We start from the raw sequence: 12098 nt of genomic DNA on the forward strand, positions 1-12098 counted from the left end.
TTTCTTGTGTTTTTTCCTCTCTCCCTTCCCTTCGCTGCGTGACATCTCCCATCCTGGCTCTGTGTTTCCCCTCTTGGGAACGAACCTCATCCCCCAGCCTTGCCGTCGCCATTGACCCCGAGAACAAACAACAAAAAATCATCCAAGAGGGTGCCGACCACCGACCGCATCGCTCGCTTCTTCTTCATTCTCTTTGGGTTTTGTGTGGTTTCCGTCATGGCCGTGTGATCCTCCCCCGCCCGCCCTCGTCTCCTTCTGCGACCTTCCGCGGGCCCGTCGATATTCTGGATCGCATCCTCCCGTCCGGCCGTCGGTCCTCTCTCTCTCTCTCTCTCCCTCTCTTTGCTTTTCTTTTCTTGCTCTCCTTCACCGACGGCCACATCCAACATCCTCCTGCCCGTCACCTCTACCACCACCACCTCTGCTACCACTGGAAAAGCAACAACGATAACAACAAAACACCATGCCGACGCAACGGCTCGCCGCCTGGTGGATGGGCCTGGGCGCCGGTGCCCTGCTGTGCAGCACGGCCTGGGCCCAGCAACAGCCCGAGGGCCCTTCCATTCCCACCGTCTACTGCGCGACCGTCAACACGGCCGACATGACGCCCAGTACGCCATTCCCTCCCTCGCCTTCCCTCTCAACGCTTCAACGTCCTGGGTCGGTTCGCTAACGAGCATCTCGCCAACAGTCAGCAGCGATTATCAGAGCGACGGCCGCTGCTTCAACAACTGCACCGAGCTCGGCTACGCCCTGGCCATCGTCCAGCACAAGAACTGCTGGTGCTCCAACCTGATACCCAATCCCGACGACCGAAAGCCCCTCAAGGACTGCCAGGCCCCCTGTCCCGGCTACCCTTTCGATCACTGCGGCGGCAACGGCGTTTACGGCTACCTCGAGGTCTTGGGGTTCATGCCCTCAGGCACCGCCGAACCAGGCGGTTCTTCGCCCCAACCCACCACGGTACGTTGGATCTTCCGTTTGTCTCTTTTTTTTTTTTTTTCCCGCATGTACAGGTGCCCGCCCAGATCATTCCTCTTTTCTCTCCTCTCCTCCCTTCCCCTCCTCGGTCGAACGGTCCTCTGCTCCCCAGCCACGGCTCGTACGAGAAGGCTGAGTTTCGTAGACGAGTAGCAAAGTGCCAAAGACGAGCTCGACCTCGTCCGCTTCTTCTTCTTCTTCTTCGTCATCATCTTCTTCCGATCATCCACCTTCTACTACTGTACGAACCCACCCGCCCCCCTTTCCCCCACCCCTTCCGGGCGGGCACCACTCCTCTGCGTTTCTCTGGATAAGCATCTTGGCCGACCGGACATGGCGAGCTAACGCAGCGAGCAGCCATCATCGAGCAGCAGCTCTGATACCCCGTCCGTCACCACCGTGACAATAGGCGGCACCGTCACCACCATCACGGCAACCCCCGCCACCACGCACGACGCTGCCGCTTCGAGCAGCAGCGGCGACCACAGCCACGGCCTCGCATCGGGAGCCATCGCCGGCATCGTGATTGGTGTCATCGGTGCCATCGCCGTTGGCGCCTGCTTCGCCTGGTTGTGGTGGTCCCGGAAGCACCGGCGCGACGAGGCCGACAGCAACCCGCTCGACTCACCCATCCGCAGCCGCGGCTCCGGCAGCGGCGCCCACTCCCCGCCGATGGCCGACATGTCGGACGGCCGCTACGCCCCCTCGGCCGGCTCCGGCCAGCTCGGATGGGATTCGGACCGCTGCCGAAGCCACCTCATGCCCGTCGACCCCCGCCTCGACCCGTTCATCTACTCGTCCGACCAAAACACGAGCCGCCTGAGCTTTACGTCCCTGCAGGATAACCAGGATTACTCGAGGCGCGTGCACCAGCCCCAGCGCGTGCTGAGGGCTGTAAATCCGGATCCTGAAGAAGATTGAGATTCTTTTTTTTTCTTTTTTTTTCTTTCTCATGGAGATGTTGAAAAACGCACTTTTTTTAATCAGGCATCACCGTGTCTGTTCGGACGTTTTGTCCTTTGCATATGCATTTGTGATACCACGGCGTTTGGCGCAGAGGGGAGGGGGGAGGGCTGTTTTCCATTGTGATGGCAACCGCTGCACTACGGAGCGGTGGGAAGAGGGTGGGTTTGAAAGGACTTGGGCTTGGGCTTGGAAGGGCTTTCCTCCAAAGGCTTTGGCCTGGGAAGAAGGGATGGATGGAAGTATGAAGGGTATGTATGGCTTGCTCTTGGAATGTTCATGTTCGTCAAGGGAAAACCCCCTCGTATCCGAGGAGAGGAGGTGCACCTGGAGGGGACGAAATGGAGCGGGAGGGACGGTTTGCAAATCGTGGAAGGTTGTGCATTTCCATGGATGCCGGACTTGTCATGGGTATTCTGGGACTGGACAAGAGGATGATAATGATGATGCAGCGGGCTTTGTTCTATCGCCATGTCGTGATACTTCCGGAGCCTTGTACATACATACATACATACATACATGCATGCATCCAATCAAGCACACGCTCTTCAAGCAGAGGTTACCAGACCTGGGTGTTGCGTTGCGTTGCGTTTTCAAGGTTTTGGACGGCCCGTGGTTGATGGATTGGGGCGGCATCATGTCACAGTGACGTATGTACTATATCAGCGTGTAATACTGCGTACATAGGTAGTTCAAGCCAGATGCGCTGGCGGGCTAGGGTTACATCGGCGGCGCAGATGAGGTTGGTTCCCTCCCCTCCAATGGATCCCCCCGCCCTCCCGTTGGTTGGTTTGTGGGTTGTGCGACTCGGGCGCCCTGAGCGTTCTACATAAAGCCAAGTTGTAAAAGCAGCGTTGCAAGCTGCGACCCGGAGGCGCGGAACCACGAGGTTGGATGCACCCCAACCTGCAGCCGGCTGGGCCCTAGGCAATGCTACCTTACATGCGGCCTTGCTATAGTACGTACACAGTAGTTATAATACGTACCCGACTGCGCCTTTTTTTTTTTCTTGTCTTTTTTTTTGTTGGGTTTGCATCTGGCGTAACATCGCACATCGCACATCGCACACGGGAACAAGAAGGTCGGTGAGATCGGAAGAGTAGTCCGGTAAAGAGAGGAGGAGGAGAAGGAGGAGGAGGAGGGAGGAGAAGGGTAATAAGGGCAGGGCTGTGGAACAAAAAGGATAGGCGAGGCTGACCCGAGGTGGAATTCGTAGCGAGCTTGTGTGGTCCGGGTACGTGATCCTGAAAAGGGGATGCGATGGTGGGATCGCCTCGGTTTGTCCAACATGTCCAGACTCATGATCGTCGCCCAGGCAGGCAGAATACGCATCTCAACCCCCTTGAAAGCCCTCCTCCCTCCATCCCATCATAAACAAACAAACAAAAAAAAAAGAAAAAAAAAAAAAAAGACCCGGCCATTCTGCGACACGAGACACGAGACCTTCCAGCATCTGCCAACAAAATCAAGGGCTCTTTCGCCCCCCTTTATTTTGTTTTTTCTTTGCCAATCTTTTCATGCCTTCACACACCCGGCAAACAGACCTGCTTAGATGTATCCCTCCGTGCTGTTCTGTCCCGTGCCCGACTTTGATGCTCGCTAAGAAAACTAAGGTCCTCACAACGAAAAAAAAAAAAAAAAAAAAAAAAAGACAACAACACTTCTTGTCGGCATGCCGGCCAAGGAAACCCCCCTTTCTTCTTCTCACCCTCCTTTTTCTCTTCCTCCTTCTGCCACGAGGGAGAAATACAATGAGAATGCCAAACACATGGGAATGAATACCCCTCCCCTTTCGTCAGCACAACGCAACCCACCCCTTTCTCCATCTCTTTCATCCCCCCGTTGTCCCTAGCCTTCCGCTACTAACGGCGCTGGCGCTTGTCCTGGTGGTGGCCTCCTCCTCCAGGAGGAATTTCGCCCCCCCGCTTCCTCTCGCCGATGCTGCTTCCTCCGCTACCACCGCTGCTACCACCACCGCCGCCGCCGCCGCCGCGGGCCGAATAGTCCCTGTCGCGATGGTCCCCGCGATCACCGCGATCTCCGCGGGTCGAAGAGTCCCTAGGCCCGCCGCCGCCCCGGAGAGGGCCCGGCTCGCGCGCGGACCGGCGCGGGTCCCGCCCCTCATCGCGGGCGCCGCCGGCCCCCGCCCCCGCCGACGACGAGGCGCTCGACCCGGCAGGGGCGGCGTTGGCCAGCATCCCGCCGGCCGCGCCGGACCGGCGCTCCCTCTCGCGTTCCCGCTCCCGGTCCCGGTACTCGCGCTCGCGCTCCCTCTCGCGATCTCTCTCCCCCCTCTCGCCCCTGTCGCGGTCGCGATCGCCGCGCGGGTCTTTGGCGTCTCCGCCTCGGGCCTCGCGATGGTCCCTGCCGTCCCTATCGCGGTGACCATCGCGATCCCTCTCGCGATCCCGCTCCCGATCCCGCTCCCGATCCCGCTCCCGCTCCCGATCGCGATCCCTATCGCGGTGTCCATCTCTCTCCCTTTCCCTCTCCCTCTCCCTGTGACCATCGCCTCTCTCGCGGTCGCGTTCTCGGCCCCCCTCGGGAGACCGCTCGCGGCTGCTACGGCGGGATGGGCGGCTTCCGCCGCTGCCACTACCACCACCGCCGCCGCCGCGGTCGGACCGATGGTGTTCGCGGCGCGAACGATCGTGTTCCGAGCGGCTGGCGCTATAGTCGTCCGGGCCAGCGGGTCCACCGTTTGGGGCACCACCGCGGTGGCCGCCGTTGCCGCTGTTGGGGTTGCCGGCCGGCAGAGAAGGCGGCGGCGGCAGCGGCGGCGCGGCCCCCGTCTCGCGGCTGTCGCTGACGACTTGGATCGGTTCGGTGCCGCGCGGCGTGTCTCTGCGGAACGACGAAGACTCGCGGAAGGATTCGGAGGGCCGCTCGTGCACGGGGGTGCCGACGGGCGAGCCGCCGGCCAGGACCTGCGCGTCGGAACCGGCCAGGTTGGCCCGGGAGCGCGACGAGCGCAGGCCCGGACCGCCGCGCGCGGCGTCGGCTTGGGCCTTGTCGAGCATGTTTTGAATGCCGCGAAGCTGCCGGCCACCTGGGCGCATCCGCTCGCTCGACGCAGCGGGGCCGGTCGGCGTCGTGGGGTAATCGGCGCTAGGCCCGGACGGCGTCGGCCGCGACCCCGTGTTGGGCGCCGGCATGGACGGCCGGTCGGGGGTGTGCATGGGAGGCCGCGGGTGCGGGCCGGGCCCCGCCGGCTGGGCGCCGATTTGGTTGAGACGGTCGGGGTGAATGCCCGTCGGGCCCGACGGCGCAGGCTGCCCTTGGAGGTGGCGCATCCTGTCGGGGTGCATCCCGAGGGCGGGAGGAGCGGCCGACGTCGGGGAGTGCACGCTTCCATCGTACGGGCCGCTGCCGCCCCTCCGAGGACGCGACGCCGAGGGGCCTGTGGGCGGGTGACGCTCGGGCGTCGGAGGCCGGATCGGCTCGAGCGGAGGCGGCGGGTACCGAGCGTCGGAGCGCATGGGAGGGCCGTTCGCCGGGCCCGTCCTGGCGGCGTTCCGGCCGCCACGGCCGCGCGGGCCCGACGGCGGGTTGGGAGGCATGTCGGCGACGGACTGGATGGGAATCAGCCGGCCGTAGTTGGGGTCCTGCTGGCTGAGCCTTCCGTGATCATGGTCGGGCCGGGGCTGGCTGCCGCCGAACGACTCCCTGGGTCCTCCTCCTCCGCCTCCCCGTCGTTCGTCGCGCTCGCCAGGGCGCTCCGAGCGCGGCGGAGGAGCGGGCTCGCCGTGAGGCTCTCGCGACGGCTCCGGCCGGGGCGAATGACGGTGCCGGCCGTGGCGATCGTCGGGCTGAGAGGAGGAGCCGGCAGACGGGCGGTCGGAGCGTCGAGGAGACTCGGCGCGCCGCTCGCGAGGGGCCTCCCTCGGGGACGGGCGGGAGGATTCCCGGGGATCGCCGACGAGAGCCGCCCTTGCCGGCTTCATGAGGTCAGGGCGATCGTTGTCGATGAGGCGCGCCCGCTCCGGGTTGATGGGGGGCCCTTGGGGAGCGTTCGATGCAGAAGCGGACGCAGGCGCAGGCGCCGGCGGGCCGCTGGGGGCGGCAGGATCCCGCGCCGGCCTCGAATCGTTTCGGCTTGATTCGTGAGCGGCGCCCCGCTCCCTCGGCGGAGGCCGGCTGTCGGAACGACCCTCCGGGCGGCCGTCTCGTTCGTCGTGCCGACGCGGCGGGGGTTCCGCCCGACGATCCGAAGACCGCCCGGCGTCTCGCGGCGAGCCCCGCGGCGAATCCCGCGGGCCGGGCTCCCTCGGCCCGGAATCGCGGGGGCCGGACGGCTCAGGGGCGCGCCGTTCGGGCAACGGGACGTCCCGGGGGCGATCCTGCCGGTCCGGGCGGTCCGGGCGGTCCGGGCGGGGAGCATCGGGCGCCCGGTAATCGCGGCCGTCCCTGGGACCGTGAGCATCCCGCGCGTCGCGTGGATGCTGGTCCCGCGGCTCCCGAGGGTCCCCCGGTAGTCGCGCGAATCCCGAGGCGGCGGGGCGTCCCTCCTGTCGTGCCGCGGAGGCTGCCCGTGCTGGCCAAACCTCGCCGGAAGGTCGGGCCGGCTCGGCAGCTCCGGCTTGCTCGGGAGCCCGGGGCCGCCGGGGGGAAGGGTCGAAAACCGAGGGGGTCTTGCCGGTGGCTGCCGGGATGCGACGGCGGGGGTTGCTTCGAAGAAGGCGGCGGCGGCGGCGGCCGGGAGGCGTTCGTGGCGGTCGCCGTCCCGGACCGCGCCGGGGCGTTGGCGTCCCGCGGAGGCTCCCGGGTCGGCAAGGCGGCGCCGGCGCCGCTCGGCTTGTTGGCGGCTGCGCCGCCGCTCGTCTTGCTCTCGTCGACCTCGCCATCCTCCTTCTCGGAGGATGACGGCGCTCGAGCCGAACCGCCGCTCCCGGGCTTGAACGGCGGCGCGGCGGGTTTCTTCTCGTCCTTGTCGCTCTTGCTCTGTGCTCCGTCAGCGGCTGCAGCTGCCGGGGCTTGGGTGCGGGCGCTACTTACGCCCGGCCGGAACGCCTGGACGGAGACCCATGCCGACCGGCGCTTTTGGAGCTCCGAGTAGGTCGTCTGGGCCGTGACCGAGAGGTCGACGCGGTGGCCCTGGAGCGAGTCCGGGTGGGCGCTGGACGAGGCCGACTCGCGGTCCGTGACGGTCCTGAGCTGCTCGAGGAACTTGTGGGCCATGAAGTCGATGGTCGGGAAGAAGTCGATGACGCCCTTGAGCACGCTGATGGCGTTGCGGATGTGCATCCACTCGGTCCCGTTGAGGCAGGACCGCAGGGCGCTGTTTAGCCCCTTGTGCCACTTGAAGAGCAGCTCCTTGAAGGCGCCGTGGTCCAAGAAGGCGGCGGGCTTGCCGTCGGCGTCGAAGGCGGTCGCGAAGCCGAGGTAGTCGTGCGTCTTGGTGCCCCGGAGCTCCTTGAGGCCGAGGGCTTCCCTTTCGTAGGCGCTCTTGCTGCCGTGCCACCGCGACAGGTCGCCCAGGATGAACCTGAGGAAGCGGGCCAGGTGCTCCGCCTCGCGGACGGTGCACGTAAAGATGAGGGCGCGCAGGCGGTTGTGCTGGAAGAGGCGGTCGTAGAGCGACACGAGCTTGAAGTTGGGCGCCGAGAACTCGTGAAGGAACTTGACCAGGCGGAAGCAGTACTCGGCGTCGACGGGCGAGACCTGCAGGCGCGGGAGGATGCATTCGGCGAGCAGGGCGTCGGCCGTGGCGTCGGCCTGGGAGAGGGGCCCGGGGAACCAGGCGCTGATCTGGCGGACGATGTGCAGCTTGGTCTTGGAGAACCGCTCGATCCCCTCCTTGGCCTCCTGGACGAGCTGCTGGTGGCGGTTGAGGAGCTCCTCGCGCTTCTGCTTCTTGGCGGCGGTCGTTTCCCGGGTGTCGGAGCGTTCGAACTTGATCTCCTCAATCTGGGCCTGGAGCCGCTTGTTCTCGGCCTCGTAGCTGGGCTGGGGCCAGACGAGGTTGCCGAGCTGGAGCGACCAAAAGAAGACGTAGCAGGCGGGCGAGATGTGTCGCCACGATTGCCGGGGCAGGACGCTGGGGATCTGCTCGATCAGCGGGACGAGCGCGTCGGGGAACGACTCGGGCGCGCGGCCGTTGGGCTTGGCGGACGCGGACGCGGACGCGGAGGCGGAGACGGAGGCGGCGTTGTTGTTGTCGTCGGCGGCGCCGGCTTCGCCGTCCGAGGCCGAAGCGCCGTCCGCGTCCATGGCGACGTCGCCGTCTCCGTCCGTCAGGGCCGCCGCGTTGCCGTGGGCGCCGCCCTTTCCTGGGCTCTCCTTCGGGGTGCCGGCGGGGGCGGAGGCGGCGGAGGCGGTAGCCTTGGCGTCCCAGCGGATGCTCGCGCGGCGGATCGTGAAGGCGAGGTTGGCGTCGAGGCCGTAGTCGCGCATGAGAGGGATGACGTCGGGGATCAGCCTGTCGAAGGCGGCCGGGTCGAGGTTGCTGACGAGCAGGTCGAGGTACTGGAGAAGAACCTTGTGGGCGTCGTCGACGACGGCCGAGAGGTACTTGATGCGGGCGCTGCCGTCGGCGATGGTGTAGATGGCGTTCTGACGGTACTGGGCGATGTTGATGAGCAGCTGGCCGGCGAGGTTGGAGTGCGAAAGGGCCTTCATGAGGCGGGCGGCGCTCCGCTGCGACACGGCGCGCTTGTCGCCGAGGCCGAGCAGGGTCTCGCGGCGGAGCACGTCGCCGCCCGTCATGGCGCGCAGCTGGGCGTCGGTGAAGTCGAAGCCCGACACGACGCCGCCCATGGACATGACGAGCTCCTCGAGGATGACGAGGTCGGTCGAGTTGCCGCGCAGCAGCTGGCTGTGGACGTAGCGGAGGATCGGGGAGGGGTCCATGTTGGAGTAGTGCTCAAACACCTTGCCCGAGAAGCGCGACAGGGCCTGCAGCCACTTGCTCGTGAGCAGGACCGACGTCTCCTGAGTGCGGCTGCGCTGCTGGTCGCCGAGGGAGCTCAGGACGGACCAGACGAGCACGTCGTAGCCGAGGTCGGTGAAGTACTTTGCGCACTCGACAAAGGCCTCGATCAGGTTGCTGTAGGCCTCGATCTGGAGCAGGGCCACCTTGCACACGATGCCGGGCGACGGGTAGGCGATCTTGGCGAGGCTCTTGGCCATCTGGTAGATGTTGCTGTGCGAGAGGCGCTTCATCTTGCTCAGCGTCTCGCGGCGCGTCCGGGCGAAGGCGTGGCGCATGGGCTCGAGGCGCGAGATGGCCCCCTCGTACCACTCGGCGTAGACGTTGAAGCGGGTGCGGATGGGATACCGCCTGAGGAGGTGCCAGACGGCGTCGACCACGGACGAGTTGGGCTCGCCGAGGCTCAGCGAGGGCACCAGCAGGCGCTTGAGCAGCTCGAGCCAGCGGCCCTGGTTGTCGGGGGACGGGTCGTCGGCGAGGCTCTTGCGGCCGATGCTCGCCATCTTGGCCACGAGCGCGGCGTCGAGGCCGATGTTGACGCCGACGACGTTGACCAGGGTGTCGCACAGGGTGAAGAAGTCGTCGACGTTCCGGCAGACGGGTATGTTGTCGGCCCACTCGTCCCAGTAGAAGCGGTACGAGGCGCCGTCGCCGACGTCGGGCCTGTCGGGGAACGGCCACCGCAGGGCGCGCTTGACGGGCGGCGTGCTGAGCTTGACGCGGCCCTTGGGCACGCCCGACTGGTCGGCGTCGAGCTGCGCCTTGGGAGGGCACGCCGCGGAAGGGGACGACGGCCCCCGCGCCGGGGTCGGGCAGCTGTCGCGGTAGACGGCGTCGATGGACTGGTGGAGGACGCGGTTGAGCAGCTCGACGACGTCCGGGTACGCGCCGAGGATCCACTCGTGGCGGCCCAGGATGAAGAGGGCTTCGGGAAGGGCGCCGATGGTGAGGAGGCACTTGAGAAGGTCCACCTTTTGGACCGAAGGCTCGGGCAGCTTGGCCTTGCTGTCGCTTTCGGCCGGCTCCGAGGCCTTGTTGCCGCCGTTGGGGTCCGCCTTGGCGCCGTTCGGGCCGCCGGCGGCGGCGGCGGCGTCGCGGCGGGCGTTAGCCTGGGACGTCATCGTCGTCGTCGCCGTCGTCGTCGTCGGTGGCGGCGGCATGTCATCGGGCAGGGCGCCGGCGGTCATCAGGGCGTTCTTCTCGCCGCCGGACCAGCTGGCCTTTTCCTTCTCCTCGAGCTCCTTCAACCTCTTGAGGCGGACCTCTTCCATCTCCTCGTCGGGCGGCCAGACGTGGCTCCACAGGTCCGTCAGGGAGATGAAGCCGACCTTGATGAGCAGGGCGATGAGGTAGAAGAGGTTGGCCGGCAGGGTGTCATCGGGATCGCGGGCCTCGGACGTGTAGAAGCGCAGCTTGAAGCCCAGGAGCTGGGCGGCATCCCGGTTGCCGGGGGGAGGGCGCGTCTTTGTGATGCGAATCCAATCGCGCTCGATGTCGGATTCGGGGCCGTTTTGGGCGTCGTCGTCGTCGTCGTCGTCGTCGTCGCCGCCGCCGCCGCCGTTGGTCAGGCGCTCCTTGTCGGCGGCGCGGGGGGTCGCTCGGCGGCCGCCCAGCTCAAAGTAGGCGTCGAGCTTGATCTCGCGGGCGCGGTCCCAAAAGGCGACGTCGCGCTTCCGGCGCAGCTCGGCCAGGACGGCCTCCTCGTCGTCGGTGGTGGTGAAGCCGGCGTGGTCCGGCAGGGCCCAGATGGGCAGGCCGCCGACGAAGGAGTCGCTCGGCAGGGCCAGCTGGCTGCGAGGCCACCAGGAGCTGACGCGCAGGAACTTGATGAAGAAGCGGCACTGCTTGATGAGCACGGCGGCGTAGATGTCGAAGATGACGTCGAGCACGCGGCCCGGGTGCAGGTCGAAGGTGCCGATAAGGCCCATAACCTTGTTGAAGGTGGCGTGAACGAGGTCGGAGGTGGCGCGGTCGGAGCCGCCCGTGGTGAAGAGCTCGGTGACGAGCTTGGAGAAGCCCTCGGTCTCCTCGCGCAGCAGGTTGTAGTTGGCCTGGCGGTAGAGCAGGTTGGTGGACTGGCGGATGCCCATGCGGACGAACGTGTCGCGGATCAGGTCGAGGTGCTGCAGGAGCGGGGGGTCCAGCACGGCGCGCATCAGGGCCGGCGAGACCTCGGAGGCCGCCATGAAGTCGCGGAGCTGGGGCAGCAGGGGGCCCGACTCGACGTCGAGGAAGGTCGACACGGTATCGAGGAACAAGGTGTGGGGGTCGAAGGCGCCGGCGTCGCGATCCTCCTGGGACGGCTCGGGACCGAGCACCTCCCGGACGACGGCGCCCGCATCGGCGCCCTGAAGGCGGCCGCCGGTGACGGAATGCAGAAGCTCCTGGAAGATGACGACCACCTCGGTAAGATCCTCATCGTTGCGCGACTGGACGCCATGGTCGACGACTTCTTGCCGGCCGCCGTTGGCCCACCGCGCGACGCGGTCGTCGGTGATGACGGTGTAGTCGTAGAAGGGCTGGATCGGGGTCGGCGGGGCCGCGGGAGGCGCCGGAGGGGCAAGCTTTTGGGCATGTAGCTGTTGTTGTCGATGGTGCTGCTGTTGCGGCGGCGCCGGGGCCGGAGCTGGAGCTGGGGCTGGAGCTGAGGCTGAGGCTGAGGCTGAGGCTGGGGCTTGCGGAGGCAATGACGGCGTGGGCATCGGGGCGGCTCCGGCCGAGGCGGCGCTCGAAGGCCTCGGTAGGGATGGGGATCGCGGATAAGGACCGTTGGTAAAGGACGAGGCTGGGCCCGGAGACTGGATGGAATCGCGACGGTCTCCTCTGCGCGGGTGACGACCGCCGCGGCCGCCGCCGCGGCCTCCGTCGAAGCTGCGGTCGTGCTGGCCGAGGGCCGTGTCGGAGGGGCGATGCGGCGAGGGTCTCGGGCCGGCATCGCCGGGGCCGCGATCGGTTCTCTTGCGCTTTGGGGGCATCATGGGGAGGGAAGGAAGAGGAACTCGACGGGTCGGCTCATTTATCGGGTTCTCGGGCGCGTTGCCGCTATCGCGCCGCGGAGGAGGGGACGAGACGGGTGATCAAGCGGAGAAGGTCTGAGCTTGTCAATGTCCTGATGTCCTGGAACGCGCGGTGGACCAACGCTGGATGGCAAACGCCGCCCAACGGACGAGGGCACGGATGGATCGATGCAGGAAGCACGCAATCGGCGTTGGAAACCCACGGTCGT

At 66.4% G+C, this 12098-nt stretch overlaps 2 protein-coding genes across 2 annotated transcripts; one reads left to right on the forward strand and one right to left on the reverse strand.

Annotated features, from left to right (window-relative positions):
* Positions 1-463: 463 nt before the first annotated feature.
* On the forward strand, positions 464-1902 carry VTJ83DRAFT_4283 (uncharacterized protein; the record flags this gene model as incomplete). Its single annotated transcript, XM_071010755.1, has 4 exons — positions 464-611; positions 692-963; positions 1127-1222; positions 1339-1902. The coding sequence occupies 4 exons, from the start codon at positions 464-466 to the stop codon at positions 1900-1902; spliced, it is 1080 nt and encodes a 359-aa protein (XP_070865733.1).
* A 1904-nt stretch (positions 1903-3806) lies between these two features.
* Positions 3807-11847, reverse strand: VTJ83DRAFT_4284 (uncharacterized protein; the record flags this gene model as incomplete). The annotated part of the gene is made up of 4 exons (XM_071010756.1): positions 3807-5944; positions 5974-6527; positions 6602-6885; positions 6940-11847. The coding sequence occupies 4 exons, from the start codon at positions 11845-11847 to the stop codon at positions 3807-3809; spliced, it is 7884 nt and encodes a 2627-aa protein (XP_070865734.1).
* Between the last annotated feature and the right edge of the window lie 251 nt (positions 11848-12098).

The sequence above is a fragment of the Remersonia thermophila genome, chromosome 4 (assembly GCF_042764415.1).
Source record: "Remersonia thermophila strain ATCC 22073 chromosome 4, whole genome shotgun sequence".
Classification (NCBI taxonomy): domain Eukaryota; kingdom Fungi; phylum Ascomycota; class Sordariomycetes; order Sordariales; family Chaetomiaceae; genus Remersonia; species Remersonia thermophila.